Here is a 15,375-nt window from a genome sequence, read left to right on the forward strand (position 1 = left end):
CATTAACGAATCCATCTAAGTGTTTGTTAGTGGGTCCAACCCATTTAAAGTAATTCAGAGTGACTCCGGTTTACCCAGAGTGATTCAGAGTGACTGCGATTTACCCAGAGTGATTCAGAATGACTGCGGTTTACCCAGAATGATTCAGAGTGACTCCGGTTTACCCAGAGTGATTCAGAATGACTGCGGTTTACCCAGAATGATTCAGAGTGACTCCGGTTTACCCAGAATGATTCAGAGTGACTCCGGTTTACCCAGAATGATACAGAGTGACTCCGGTTTACCCAGAGTGATTCAGAATGACTGCGGTTTACCCAGAATGATTCAGAGTGACTCCGGTTTACCCAGAATGATTCAGAGTGACTCCGGTTTAGCCAGAGTGATGGAGATAAATTAGGAGCGTTTTATGTTTGCTAGATATTATTCAGAGTGAGTCTGGTCCACTTTCTATTTAGATTTGCTCAAGAGTAATTCAGAGTCAGTCTGATCTATTCCAAATTATTCAGATTGAATGATTCATTTAAAGTGTTTCATAGTCTGATTCATTTAGAGCTATTCAGAGAGATTCAGAATGACTCCAGTTTGCTATACGTGATTCAGAGTGACTCAGATTTGCTCAAGAGTAATTCAGAGTCAGTCTGGTTTAATCCAAATCATTCAGATTCATTCAAAGAATCTTAGAGCAACTTCAATGTGTTCAAAGTGAATCAGATTTGGTCAGAGTGATTCGGAGTGACTCTGGTCCACTTGAGAGATGAGAGTGACTCCATTTTACTCAAGAGTCAGTCTGGTTCATTTCAAATGACTCCAATCCATTCAGAGTGACTGGGGTTCATATTGAGAAGTGTTCAGACACGCTGCACAGACCTGCATGTACTTCTCCAGCTGGTCGATGGGCATGGGGAAGTCGGGATGGTTGTTGTTGTACAGGGCGATGTTCCTGCAGGCCTGGTGCAGCATGGAGAAGAGCGAGCCCAGCGAGCGCAGCCGGGTGAAGTCCATGATGTGCTCCATCTTTGAGGCGTGCTCCAGAGCCTTGATCACCAGCCCGGTGGAGGTGAAATACGGCTGCAGGACGGCCGCGGCGTCCCTCTGGATCTGTGGAGCACACACACACACACACACAGAGTTATAAACACATGCATTCACTAACACAGAGTTCAGCGTGTGTGTGTGTGTGTGTGTGTGTGTGTGTGTGTGTGTTTATGTGTTGATCTGAGCCGTCTGCTGAACTGTACTGCTGCTTTATTTACAGCACTACTGTTCCAGCCCACCATCTGCAGAACAATGAAGTCTCTAATGTGTCTCCTGGATCATCTGAACTCAATACTGCAGAATTATTGCTGCAACTATAGCAGATGCACACACACACACACACACACACACACACACACACAGGTCTGGCTGCTGGTGTATGGTGCAGCAGTGTGTGTGTGTGTGTGTGTGTGTGTGTGTGGGGTCTACAGTGCTGGTGTGGTGTACCTGCAGCATGGGTGAAGCGTTCTCCTCTCCCTCGTCCTCTGTGGCCTTCCTCATTCGCTGGGCTTCGTCCTCTCCCTCGTCCAATGGGATGCTGCGCAGGCGTGCCAGGAAGTGGTTGAAGATCATGTCTGTGCTGAGCACGTCCTCACTGAACCACACCATCCCACAGCGCGACACGGTGGCCAGAGTGGCGTACTTCAGGTCCTGCACCTCGAACATGATGCGTACCTGACACACACACACACACACACACACACACACACACACACACACACACACACACACACACACACACACACACACACACACACACCTTCAGCATCATTTTTTACTTCTTTATCATTGTTTGATTTCGAGTGTGAGCGGGTGAACTTACGTTTGGCGGCAGGCTGAGGCGCTCTCCGTTGGGCAGTGTCAGCAGCTTGTTGTCGTCCAGCACAGAGTTCAGATTCTCCACCCATTCAGGATCCACATCTCCATCAAAGATGATCCACTGCCGCTTCTGCAGCTCCCCGCGCACGTTATCAATGATCCTGAACACACACACACACACACACACACACTTAGCCAAGACTAACACAACTGGACATAAACACAACAACAACTAACAAACACTAGCTGAAAAACAGCATGAGAATGAGCTTCATATCACACACACACGCATGCGCACACACACACACACACACACAAGGAGAGACTGACTTGCGCAGCACGTGTGTGAAGAGCCCGTCGGTCCACTCGCGTGTGTTGGGGTCCAGCGTGCCGTACAGGTGGTCTTTGCTGATGGCTTTGGGGTCGATGATGTGAGCGACCCCCTCCACCCCCTCCAGCCGCTCCAGAGCCTTCAGCAGAACCCTCCAGGCCAGGGTCTTCCCGCTGCCGGACGGACCCACCATCATGAGGCCGTGGTTGATCTGAGTGATCTGGTAGAGCTGCAGGACCTGCGGAGAGACGGAGGAGAGTTACTGCCATCGGCCCGCCGGTATCAGTCTACACCCGGCTGAGGCAGCGCGACATGTCTCTCAGTCATCTGAGCTGCAGCAACAGCACATGCGCATGGATGCATCTGCTCTCCAGTGTTTCAGCAGTGTCTAGTGTCAGTCAGCGGTCTGCCTTCAGCTACAGCTCCTGTACAGTGAGAGTGTGTGATATACTCAATATCTCCATCTGCATGCACACTGGCTGCTGACTATACTCGACGCTGCTGTATGAAGGCCTGCAGGGCACCACACACTCCACCAAAGAGCTCGCTGATCTCATATATGACAGAGTTCTGGCCACAGGTGAAGACTACACTGGAGCTGATTTTAATAGTCATATATTCAGGGCTATTCAATTGGCGGGCTGAACCCGGCCCCCGAGGCAGTTTGTTCCGGCCCTCCAAACAGTGTGACCAAGACATCAAACATAAATGTAGTTCAGTCGGTAAACGGCCGCTATGGTTACAGGGCTCGAAATTGCGACCGTTTTGGTTGCATATGCGCCCGAAAATTAATCTAAGCGACCTCATAATATATTTGGGCGCATTAGTGCGACTGCAGATAATGGTTGTAGTGAGACCTGTTTTGATTTTTTGTAAAAACGTGCTGAATCGCTCTTCCCTGCCGCTATATTGGTTCATATTAGCTGTCAATCACTCAAGGTTTTCCGCTGTCAGATGACAGGTAAGGAGCTTTTATGACCACGGGAAATGCAAACGGCTGAAGAGTAAAAACTTAAAGCACACAGGTTTGCAAACCCCACCTAAAGTTGAGGCGCAGATGAAAGCGATCATGACATGTGGTGAATAATGATCCGCCAGCTGAGATCAATCGAGTACGCGCTTCATGGAGAAGGCGCCCGAATCTCCATGCCTTGCGTTCACTGCGTGTTCAGCGCAAATGTCCGCTAAAAGTCAAATCTAATACTGCACATATCATCGCCAAAGAAGCTCGCTTACTAAGTTTACACTGAAACTGCGGCTCATAACAAAGACCAGTATTGCGCCGGTGGTTAGCGCAAGAATCCTGCTCTGCCTGCTCATAAATTGGGTCGGCTGACTCGCCTGATTTTCCACTAACACAGAAACATGAAGATCAGCTCAGACCTTTAAATTGACACAAACTGAAACCAAAACTTTTAAAGAGTGATAGAAGTGAGACTTTACTTACTTTCTTTTGTCTATTCTTGTTTGAGGTGTGTATTATTTTATATTTATTTACTGATGACTGCTTTGCAGCTTTCATCATTGAATTGAATGATTTATTATAATCTTTTGTTTGTTTTGTAGCAGAAATATTATTTATTAAATTGACATGCACATAAAAACAGCAGTTAAAAATCAATATTTCTTACTGCAATGCTTCATTTTTGTTTGATGCAAACTATACAATTATTTTTCATAAAGTTACAGACTTTTTATAGCAGATAACCTACATTCATGCACATTCAAGGCAGTATCATAATGAGAAATGGAATTCATTGTTACTATTATTGTCATTTTTTATCATCATTAATATTCTATAATTATTAGACATTCATTTTGGAATTATTGCACACAAATATCAATGTCTTCGCAGCATTAGTTAGATAGTTGTTTCTGGTTTTTGTCAGTCCTATTGATGTTGTTTTAAAATACAATAAATCCCTTAAAAAACAATTTGCAGCGGTGCTCAATCATTTTTGGTGGTGCTCCTAAATTTTTTCTGGTGCTACTAAAATTTTTTTTGTGCTCCTAAATATTTGAAGTTGGGAGCACCGGTGCTACCAAGTAAAAAAGTTAATTTCGAGCCCTGGGTTATGAAGTGACGTGCGTCTGTTCAATACAGCACAAGGCTGCACAGGAGCGCGAGTCATGAGCGAGTGGTGCGGGCAGCTGAAAGCATGTCTGTAGAAACGGCTATTCGTACAATGCACTGATTTCGTCAATAGGGATGCAATGATCAGCCGATTCCACTATTAACTGCGCTTTAATTCATCACAGTTTATTAATCGTAAAGTCTTCTCTAAGCCGCATTGCTATTGAACTGAACGAAATGAAACTGCTGCAAAATGCCAAGTTGCCTGTCGCCAGTTTTAAGTTTGAAGTACACCGAGGCTAATACACACGCACACCGGATTATCTGCAGCAGCCGTTCCCATATCACGTCATTTCCGCTTGCAGGTTTGTTATTTGTAATGTAAGAATATATGACAATATGCGGGCGCTAGCGGAGCGATGTGCTCGCGTCTTTCTGGGAGCACAAAGTAGAAAACATTTGACGGTGAGAGTTGTGCGTGACGTTCAGTGCAATGTAAACAAAAGATATGTTAGACGAGTTATTATTAAAATGATTGTGTGCATGAACACGGATGACAACAGGTGATCTAAATAGCTGCTTGCCTAATATAAAGCTTGAATTTACATTAGATGTGATAACCGTGAGCCCATGATTATTCCTCAGACTATATAACTGTACAACCAAAGTTTATAATTGCTGCATCCCTAAAGGCTGATTTATACTTCTGCGTCAAACGTCGCTGATGTGCACCTCTCAAAAAATGTAACTACACGTCGCAACGACGCGTAGCGTAAGCTCTGTGATTGGTTGGCTTGGTAGCGCTGATGAGTCTGGGCTGGACCGAGAGCCGCGTGAGCCCAGTGGAGCGATTGTTTACAAGTGTGGAGTCCCGTGAAGGAGCTCCGGATGGAAAGTTTTGTTTTGTGTTTACCTCATAGTTAAAGTTGTTGCACGTCCGCCAGTTCCTGCACCAAAATGAGCGAGATTGAGTCACTTGTACATCCAGGAAGTGTTCAGGAAAAGCAAAACAGCAGCGAAGAAACTCGACACAGAGGAACATTTACTCCTCACTGCCCACTAGTGTTTCGGAAGTGTTAATGCAGACCAACAGAGACAGCAGCAGAAGTATAAATGCACAGCTACACGCGTTGCCTGCGCCGTGAGTTACGCCGGTCACCTGACGCAGAAGTATAAACCAGGCGTAATTGTTATGCAGCTCAAACATATGAATGTGTCTGAATGTAGAAGAGGCCTGCTTCAGCCATGCACTGCTTCTGTTCTGCTCTGAAATACAGCATTTGAATATGTTTGTGAAAAATAAAGTCTATTGTACAGTGAGCTGATGTTATGTAGTTTCATAATACAATATATTCACATTCTAATGTAGAAAAAGCCAGCGTGGGTGTCTTAGGAGCAAAAATATACAGCATGTGGGCTCTTATATGCCGTTGTGTCATCACTCATATAGTAAGCCATATCTCTCCGGCAGTCATGCATTTGCTACAGATATCACACATGTATATTTCACAACGCAACCGCTAGCCGTGTAGATAACTGCACCGTTTCAAATCGAGATTGCGATTCGCTTTCATTAATCACACAGCTCTAGTGTGCAGGCTTGGAGAGTAAATGTGATGTGATCTGGCATGAAGCAGCAGTGCTGTGTGTGTGTGTGTGTGTGTGTGTTAGCTCACCTTCTCCACCCACATGCTGCCCACGTCGTCTCCGTCCCCGTAGGTCAGGTACATCTCGGCACACACCTTCTTCAGCTCTTCCCGCAGCGCCGTCATCTCCCCGCGCATGTACTGCACACCCGGGAACACGTCCGACAGCAGGCTGAACAGCAGAGGGATGTCCTCCGCCACCAGCTTCGGCACCATCGTCTCACACACACTCTGGATCAGGATCTGCACACGGACACAGGAGATTTATGAGCAGAGATGTGGACTACAGATCAGGGTTTCATTTAATGTGACTTCAGCTCCAGGGGCTAATCTCAGGCTAAACCTACAAACAAACGCATCCATTAGAGAAGATTTCAACCCTTAAAGGCAGATATTATACACAAATGACTACTGTGCAGGGTTTAACCCCAGCAGTGTGTGTGTGTGTGTGTGTGTGTGTGTGTGTGTGTGTGTATCTCCCGCAGCCTCTGATCGTGCAGATGAGTGAGTTGTGTTTGCTCTAATTAGACTTGATGCAGAAGCACTGTGATTGACATTCTCCTGCTGTACGTGTCATCAGAGAGGGAAAGCCCCGCCCACTAGTGTCCATCTCATTAGCATGTCCAGCAGGCCTGAGTGAGAAGCAGCCGTCTGTCCATTCGCCATTACAGTGTTTGAGCTGCTGAAGATGATGTCAGCATAGACTAAGAGCATTATAGATGTGGAGTTCTAGATGGAGCCGTTTATAAATGTGGAGCTGATGATGAAGAGGCGGAGCTACTCATGAAGGGGCGGAGCTATCGTGTGCTCCTCTCACCTCCTGCTCCGGAAGGTTCTCGGCGATCTCGTTCTCGTCCACATCCTCTCCGCGCTCACACTTCTCCCGCTTGATCTTCTGGATGCGCTCGCGCTTCACGTTCCCGGCGCTGATCAACACACTCTTCAGCGCACGCAGACCAAAGTCATAGTGGGACTGAGAGGAGAGCTGCTCGTCACACAACCTGCGCAAACACACACACACACACGGGATTTGTTTCACTATCTCAGTGAGGACATTACTTCTACTGTTTTTCTGTCAGGTTAATGATAGTGTCTATGGCCTACCCATAAGCCAACCCTCACAGAAGACACTGCACATCATCAGATACTGATAAACATCTTCTGGAGGGTGAGTGAGCACTTTTAATCAGTGACGAGCAGCGAAATGCCCACACTAATGGCTCGATTTGACTCTGTGAAGCCCTCATAAGTATAGCTAAACCAACACACACACACACACGCACGCACGCACGCACGCGCGCACGCGCACACGCACACGCACGCACGCACGCACGCACGCACGCACGCACGCACGCACACACACACACACACACACACACACACACACACACACAGCTCTACCCACTTGAAGAAGGGCACGATCTTCTTGGCGAGCGTCTCGGCGGTGCGGAAGCCCTGTGAGTACAGCATGACCTGCGCGATCAGCTGCCGGTCGGGTTTGGTCATGGCCAGGCTGCGGAACAGCTTCTTCAGGTTATCCGGCAGGTTGGAGCGTCCGGCGTATCCGGGGTTCATGGTGATGAAGATGGCCATCTCCGCACTCACCTTCACCTGCTTATTCAGCAGCTCGGTGGTGACGGGCACACCTGCACAACACACACGTGCAATCATTAACACGTCAACAACACGCAAGGACAGCACATCACATATTACTGAGCATGCTCATGCTGCGATGCTAACGGACCTAGCCTTCACCACTGAGGAGAACCCGGTCAAACAGCCTGATTTCCTCCTCAGTGTGTGACAGGAAAACAGCTCATGTAGAAATGCTTTCCAGACAAACTAAAACTCAACATGAAATCAGAATGTAGTCTGTTGTTTGATTTCTATGAAGTAACCCAAAGCCTTCAGTCAGACTTTAAACAGCAGCAGGTCCACAGTTACTCCAGCATCACGGTCAATGCCCACACTGAAATCAGATGAGCGAGACGAGGCGGTGACGGCCTTCTGCATCATCTGGGGGCCTGTCCTCATCCTCTAGGGGGCGCTGTGAGAGAAAGCTGTACTGTGTAGTGTGTGTGTGTGTGTGTGTGTGTGTGTGTGTGTGTGTGTGTGTGTGTGTGCTGTACGTACTGTGGTCTCGGTTGGGGTTGCTGTGTTCCCTCAGTGCCACCTGTATGAACTGCACCTGCTGGGACACAGCTGACAGCATGCGCTCCTCCAGCCGGTTGAACTCATCGAAGCAGCCCCACGCGCCCACCTGACAGAGACCCACGAATATACGACCCATCGCCTGCGGGAGAACACAGCGTCACACACTGCATCATTACACACGCGGCACTTCTGACCAGATCAAACACTGGTTTGGGTTAATCGATGAAGATTGTTTTACAGCACAGGTGTCAAACTCAGTTCCTGGAGGGCCGCAGCTCTGCACAGTTTACTTCAACCCTAATTAAACACACCTGATCAAACTAATTGAGTCCTTCAGGCTGGTTTGAAACCTACAGGTAAGTGTGTTGGAGCAGGGGTGGAACTAAACTGTGCAGGGCTTCGGCCCTCCAGGAATTGAGTTTGACACCCCTGTTTTACAGTATACGATGCTGACAATATTGCTGCTAAAGCCAGCGCACATTTCAGCATGACAACCGCGGCTGCACGAGACTGGAGATATCTGACACGGCCCTATTTGGTTTTGCTGTGATTATTTAATGACTATATGTCTAGCGGAGGATTTAGGGAGCTCTATTTGGAAAGATTTCATTCATTTAGATTTAGTGGGGTGATCAAGACTTCCTCGATGTAGTGCAGTTCTGCATTAACTATAATAAATGACACGCAAAAACAAACAAACAAACAAATAAATAAGCAGTGCTCTATGGTTTTCAGAAGAGTCTATCAGTGTTTATGCACAGAAATCAATCAATCAAATGCAAAATAACATGGTCATTGTGTGAATAATAAAATAATAATCAAAGGTAATAATACGCCAATCTTTTCATCTTCAGATCTTGACTGATGCAGATACACACGCTGCCATATCAATGCTGAAACTGTATATAGTTCAGGGGGTATTCCGGAAAGCAGGTTATGTCATACCCGGGTAAGATTAAGAGTAAGCAGGTGGAAAACCTCCGCTTTGGTTCCAAAAACAGCGGTAACATTTGGGTGTGTTAAACAGCCATCGCAGCTTCCTCTCTGAGGATAACCTGCTCTGCAGCAGCTGATGTTCGTCTGTTTCAGAGAGTTTACTGTGCTCTTGATCAGAGTTTTGATGGATATACGAGTTGTCATGGTGAGAGGGTTATAAGTACATCGGTTTTTGATATGGATATGTGATTGAGCGTTGTCATTTTTCAAAAGAATGGTAAATGTATTTAACAAACCTTTTCCAATCAGACGTGATAAACCGCGAGTCTGCGCTTACCATAGAAGACAGTGAGTGCAGCTCTGCGTTTTCACGTCATTTCAGAGTGAGGCACTAGCGCAGTGGACAGAACAGCAGAACTGCAGAGCTCACAGCGGAGCCAGTTCAGATCTCGCGGAGCATTCTTTGTTTCTCTCTCCCTCTCTCTGAGTGTGCTTTAAGGTCAAATAATTAAACCACTGATTATCCTTTGTTAATTATTATTTACTATTTGGTGGCCCACAGCAGTTAGACAGGCCTCAGCCTCCTTTCTATTAGCTACATGACAGAGAGAATAATCTAGGCCAGCGGTTCTCAAACTGTGGTGCGTGTACCACTAGTGTTACGCGGGCTTCCTTCTAGTGGTACACGGAGGAATTAAATATGTCATGTACGTGCTACATATTTCAAAATTTATTACAAATGATGTATATAATATGCCATATATGACATATAGTCTATATTTCTGAGGTGATCTGCAATGTTTTTTGACTGTGCAGAGCTGTAGCTGCTTTACTGGGCCTTTACTGTAGTTTTACTGTTTTCTCACCGTGACTTTCTATGGGGACTCGTGAATTCAGCGATCTACGGAAAACGCCTTCAGCTATAGGCTGTGCGTGGGTATTAACTCACGGTTATCTTCAGGAGGTTGATTTAACTCTGATCAGCTGTTCTGGAACCGACATACTCACGGTGAGCAGGTTTTGGATTAATCAACAGAGTTCAGGGTTTAGCAGATGGTACATTTCTGGAATACCCCCCCAACTCTAACGACAAAGTCCCAAAACACAGAGCAAATGTGATGAAGGAATGATTAACAGAAACAAACAGTTCTGCAGTGGCCTAGCCAGAGCCCTGACTTAAACCCAATTAAGAATGGGTGGAGGAGCGGAAGAGCAGGGTGATGGAGGAGACTCTCCAGCCTGAAGAGTCACTCATCACTGAAGATAGATGGGCAAAAGCACCAGTGGAGACACGCCAGTATAGTTGAGTTACAGGAACCAAGAATGTGCCGGTGTGAAGGAGTTTGGGCTTTTAAAAACTGTTTTGATCCACTTTAAATGTTGACCAGTGAATATATAAATATAATATCAGCATGTGTCTACTGCACCTGGAAGTCGAAGGTCTCGTCACAGTTGAAGACCAGCACGAAGCGGCCCAGCTGATGCCCCAGCGCCTTCACAGACTCGGTCTTTCCAGTTCCAGCCGGCCCTGCAGGAGAAACACACACACACACACACACACACACACACGCACGCACGCACACACGCACACAAACGCGCACAAACACACACACAGTCAGCTGCAGCTCTAATCTCCCCCAGCAGAGAGAGAGTATGTATATGTGTGTGTGTGTGTGTGTGTGTGTGTGGACTGACCGAAGGGGGATCCCCCCAGCCGGGCCTCCAGCGCCTGTGTCATGGTGAGGTAGCAGCGGTCGGTGAGCGGCGTCTGCACCAGCTTCTCCTGCACCCCCAGATACTCGAAGCCGTAGTTGAACTTGGCGTTGGCCATCTGGATGGAGAGCTGCTGCAGCACGTCCGTCTGCTTGGGGTCGAAGTAGAAGCGCATCTGGCTCAGCCACTCGAACGACTTGGGGTTATCGATCTTGTTCTTGATGAGGGTTCGGGTCACGTCTCTCTGGTGCACCAGCTCCGTGATCTACAGCCATTCATCATTAGAGCGTTAGTATTATTACCCATGAGCCTCAGCTGACACACACACACACACACACACACACACACACACACACACACACACACACACACACACACACACACACAGGCAGGTGTGTTTCTCACCAGGTGCTCCAGCTTCTTCCTGCGTAGCGGCGGCTGCTCCATCAGGACGGTGTCAGCAAGCAGGTTGAGCGTCGCCTCCACGTTCTGCAGCACGGCCTGCAGCGGAGCCATGTTCCCCCCGCCCGCGATGGTGGACAGAGCGCTCTCCACATTCTCAGACCAGTCGATCTGGGTGGACAGAACCACCAGCTGGGCCTGCACACACACACACACACACACACACACAGAGAGCACTGCTGTTCACCTGTGCACTAGCGACTGCGGTGCAACCACACTCCACACTGCCAGACGATCCGATCACTGATGTTCATGTGAACAACTCCGCAATCAACTCTGCTGTGAGGTTTCATTACACCGCTGTTGTCAGCCATCTCGGCGTGCGGCTCACCTGGTAGCGGTCGATCCAGCTGATGTAGGTGGTCAGGTCGATGCCCGTGCCCTTGTTGAATCCGCCCACCTCCGTCACCGACTCCGCCAGCAGCTTGGCCAGCGTCACCCGCATCTCGCGCTCCACCAGCGTCAGCCACTCGTTGATCTTGGGGTGCTCAGTGATGGAGACCGCCGTCTTGTACAGCACCTGACCCCACACACACACACACACACACACACACACACACACACACACGCACTCCATCAGCATTCATCATCAGCAGCTCACGGAGACGGCCAGGTCAGCACAGGGATGAACACTTCACATGAGGACAACATCACCGTTCAGTAAGTGCTGACAGAAATCCCAGCACTGCATTAGAAACATCACACATCCACAACAGTCATGTGAGCTAGCGTGCGCACCTCCTCTCCCTCGCGGGACGAGATGCCCAGCACCTCAGTGTTGTCCTCGTTCAGCAGGATGCTGGAGACGCCTGCAAACATCTTCTTGAAGTGCTTCTGCAGTTTGGCCACGTTCTTGCTGTTGCCGATGATCTCCAGCAGATCTTCATCACCCACAAAGTAGAACCTGCCGGGAGCAAACCACTGCACTGAGTCTCCAATAATGAGCAGACGATGCTAATGAACAGCGTGAGGGACGAGCCAGAGTAACCGGATATCTGTTTAAGCTGAAATCTGATTGGTTGACCAGTTTTTAGAACGACACATCAGATCAAAAACACGAAGCGGAGGATTTTGTCTTATAGATGTGTTTCCGCCTGCCGCTTGTGCATCAGTGTGTCACGTTTAGTCACTCACAAGGTGTTAAAGCGCAGCTCTGGTGACAGATGTCCTTTTCCAGCAGTTTGGACAGACATGTGTGTGGGTATAGTGTATAGAGCATCATATTGGGCCGATATAAACACACACAGTCATTTTTGTTCAATTTAACAAACATATAAACGGTGGACCAATTGGAGTGGATTTTAGATCGTTCACAACTTGACGGAGTGCGGTAGCCCCGCCCACCAATATTGATTGGCCGACGCACATCACCATATCCTCAGTTTGTCGTTTCACGTCTGCCATTTTCAGCGTGCAAGTCACAGCGATGTCACCAGAGGAACACTCGTGCTCTATTATTGCATGTAAGGCTCATTGGGATCAACACAAGAGGCTTCATCAGAGATTTTACATTTAGCAGGCGTTTGCGCTGAACATGCCGTGAATGCACCGTATGGAGATTCAGGCCGGTAAACAGCGAGGCTTTCAGCACTCTCTCCCAGAACACTCGATTGATCTGGGCTGGCGGATCAACATTCACCACATGATCGCTCTCAGCGGCGCTGTTGTTTGTAACTTTAGGTGGGTTTGCAGACCTGCCTACTTTTCACTGCTTCTTCCTTAAATGTTTGCATTTCGCGCGGTCACGGAGCGAGTGTGAGTATGTTGCTCACGTCCCTCCATTAGACATATCGAACCTGCCTTAGTGATCGCCTCAGTCAAAGTTAATCCAGTGTGAGGTTATTAGTCTCGGTGTACAAGCTCAGAGCTTTAAACTAGCACACAGCTGGCATCACTTGTTTAGCTGCCGCAGTTTTGCTCTGTGCAGAAGCACCGTGTTGAGAAGCCTTTACGATTAACCGTGACTGATTACAGCGCTGTTAATAGTGAAACCAGTTAATCATTACATCCCTATACGGATGATGCATGCATCATGACACAGCGGCTGTAAAACTATACAGACACAAACGCTTTTGTAAGTACCGCTCTGACACTTTCTGGCACGTGAGGAATATTGATCCCTCAACAGTGGTCTCTGCTTGGTCTGTGTCGAGTCGTACATGTACGGCTGAATGCTGTTCCTCTCACTCATGTTGCTTCTCTCTGTCTGTTGCCTTATACAAGGTGAGGGAGCTCTTGGCTCCGCCCCTTTTTAAGATGGGCGGGAAGTCAAAACTAATTTTCATGTGAAGCAACACGCCCCTAACAGCGAGCTGTGTGCACGCCCAACATCACACTATAACACATCATAATAAAATAATCTGAACTGTGCTGAACTGAAGCTGCACTGACACACTCACAACAACCAGAATATTCATATTACATCTTAAAGAAGGGGGGAATAGGTGTCCTCTAAACGCCAGTGAAAATGGTCTGGTGTGCACGAGACAGACATGATGCCATAAGAGGGCTGTAGAGAACACGTCTGAACACTCCTCCAGCTGCAGCTGATCATACCTGGGGAAGGACGAGCGCTCTCTCTCCAGATACTCCCCCAGAGCCTTCTGGATCTTCCCCAGCAGATCCGCCAGTCTCTCCAGAGACCTCTGAACCCCCTGGATGTTCAGCACGTCCATCACCAGCGGAGACTTGGTCACCTTCTTCATCAGAGCCAGGAACTCTGTGCTGATGCTGGAATGGGTTTAAAGGGTCAGTTCAGACACACACACACACACACACACACACACACACACACACACACACACACACACAGAAATAATAATCATCATCATCATCATCTCACTCTTCACTCATTTTAAACCGTTTCTTTCCTCTGTTGAACACAAAAGAGGATACTTAGAAAAATGCTGAAACCCTGTAACCACTGACTTCCCCATTCACATCCTCTCAGTCCTAAATGGTACAGGAAAACAGAACTGTCCCCCTGACTGTTTGACAGATGTCAAATTAGTTAAAACTACAAATGCAGGTTAAAAGTGTAAAATTACAAACATGGCGTCTGCACGAGACCAACAGTGCATTAGAGATGCTTTGGGAAAGGTGTTTGAATATTTAATATCCAGTCCACTGCAGAATATTTCAGTCATGTTTCTGAGTGATATTTGATCTGCAGCAACACCGTCAACTTCTGTCAAGACCTGTTCAGTTATAAACTCCTGAATGCATGGCCAACTCGTGGATGGCTGATTGGGATGAGGTAACAGGATTTCTGGCTAATGTGCAGCTTCAGCATTTCTCTAAACATCTTTAGTGTTCAGCAGAAGGTTTGAAACCCCTCGAGGGAGAGTAAACAGTGAGAACAGTCATGTGTGGGTGAACTGTCCCTTCAATCAGACCAGCAGTGTGTGTGTGTGTGTGTGAGATGACCTCTGACCTCTGGAAGCGCTGCGTCTCCACAGGCAGCAGGTGTTTGATGTCTGCACTTCCTGTGAAGATGCCCTCCAGGTAAACCCAGCGGCGCTGCACATCGATCCACACGTCGAACAGCGCCATGATGCGGTTCAGCTTGTCCTCCCAGCTCAGAGCGTCCTCCTCAAACACCTGCACACACACAGCAGTGTTACACCCTGCAGGGCCAGTGTGTGTGTGTGTGTGTGTGTGTTCACTGATAGACAGATGTGTGTGTGTGTTCACTGATAGACAGATGTGTGTGTGTTCCTGACCTTATAGTATGGCGACAGCTTCATGGCCGACACGCTGTTGATGTGCTCCTTCACCTTGTTGAACAGATCGTCCCAGCCGCGGATCAGGCGACACTTGTTCTGGTAGTTGACCAGGTCCAGCTCATACGAGTTCCAGACCTCACGGATCTGCAGAACACAGGAGACAGAGTCTAGTCTGAGCGCGCGCACACACACACAGGCACCTAGTGTACACATGTACACATTCAGGTGAATCATTATCTAAACCATCCCAAGACATAATTGTGTGTGTGTGTGTGTGTGTATGTGTGTGTGTGTGTCTGTGTTTTTCTGTGTGTGTGTGTGTGTGTGTGTGTCTGTTTCTCTGTGTGTGTGTGTGTGTGTGTGTCTGTGTTTTTCTGTGTGTGTGTGTGTGTCTGTTTCTCTGTGTGTGTGTGTGTGTGTGTGTGTGTGTGTCTGTGTTTTTCTGTGTGTGTATGTGTGTGTGTGTGTCTGTTTCTCTGT

General features: G+C 47.8%; 1 protein-coding gene and 1 long non-coding RNA gene across 3 annotated transcripts in view; both read right to left on the reverse strand.

The window, feature by feature from the left end:
* The window catches only part of LOC147839853 (uncharacterized), a 195,997-nt gene that overhangs the window by 120,813 nt on the left and 59,809 nt on the right, over positions 1 to 15,375 (reverse strand). The window lies entirely within an intron of this gene.
* dync1h1 (dynein, cytoplasmic 1, heavy chain 1) overlaps positions 1 to 15,375 on the reverse strand; it is a 74,378-nt gene that overhangs the window by 35,181 nt on the left and 23,822 nt on the right. For both annotated transcript variants that reach the window (XM_087288649.1, NM_001042745.2), the window contains 16 exon segments: positions 14,893 to 15,039; positions 14,604 to 14,770; positions 13,727 to 13,900; positions 11,909 to 12,074; positions 11,502 to 11,690; positions 11,114 to 11,308; positions 10,691 to 10,973; positions 10,423 to 10,523; positions 8,039 to 8,198; positions 7,311 to 7,551; positions 6,723 to 6,906; positions 5,936 to 6,148; positions 2,185 to 2,423; positions 1,859 to 2,015; positions 1,483 to 1,710; positions 868 to 1,098 (listed from right to left, as the gene is read on the reverse strand). In XM_087288649.1, coding sequence (XP_087144775.1) covers positions 868 to 1,098; positions 1,483 to 1,710; positions 1,859 to 2,015; positions 2,185 to 2,423; positions 5,936 to 6,148; positions 6,723 to 6,906; positions 7,311 to 7,551; positions 8,039 to 8,198; positions 10,423 to 10,523; positions 10,691 to 10,973; positions 11,114 to 11,308; positions 11,502 to 11,690; positions 11,909 to 12,074; positions 13,727 to 13,900; positions 14,604 to 14,770; positions 14,893 to 15,039 — 3,075 coding nt within the window.

The sequence above is a fragment of the Danio rerio genome, chromosome 17 (genome assembly GCF_052040795.2).
Source record: "Danio rerio strain M-AB ecotype USA chromosome 17, GRCz13ab, whole genome shotgun sequence".
NCBI lineage: Eukaryota > Metazoa > Chordata > Actinopteri > Cypriniformes > Danionidae > Danio > Danio rerio.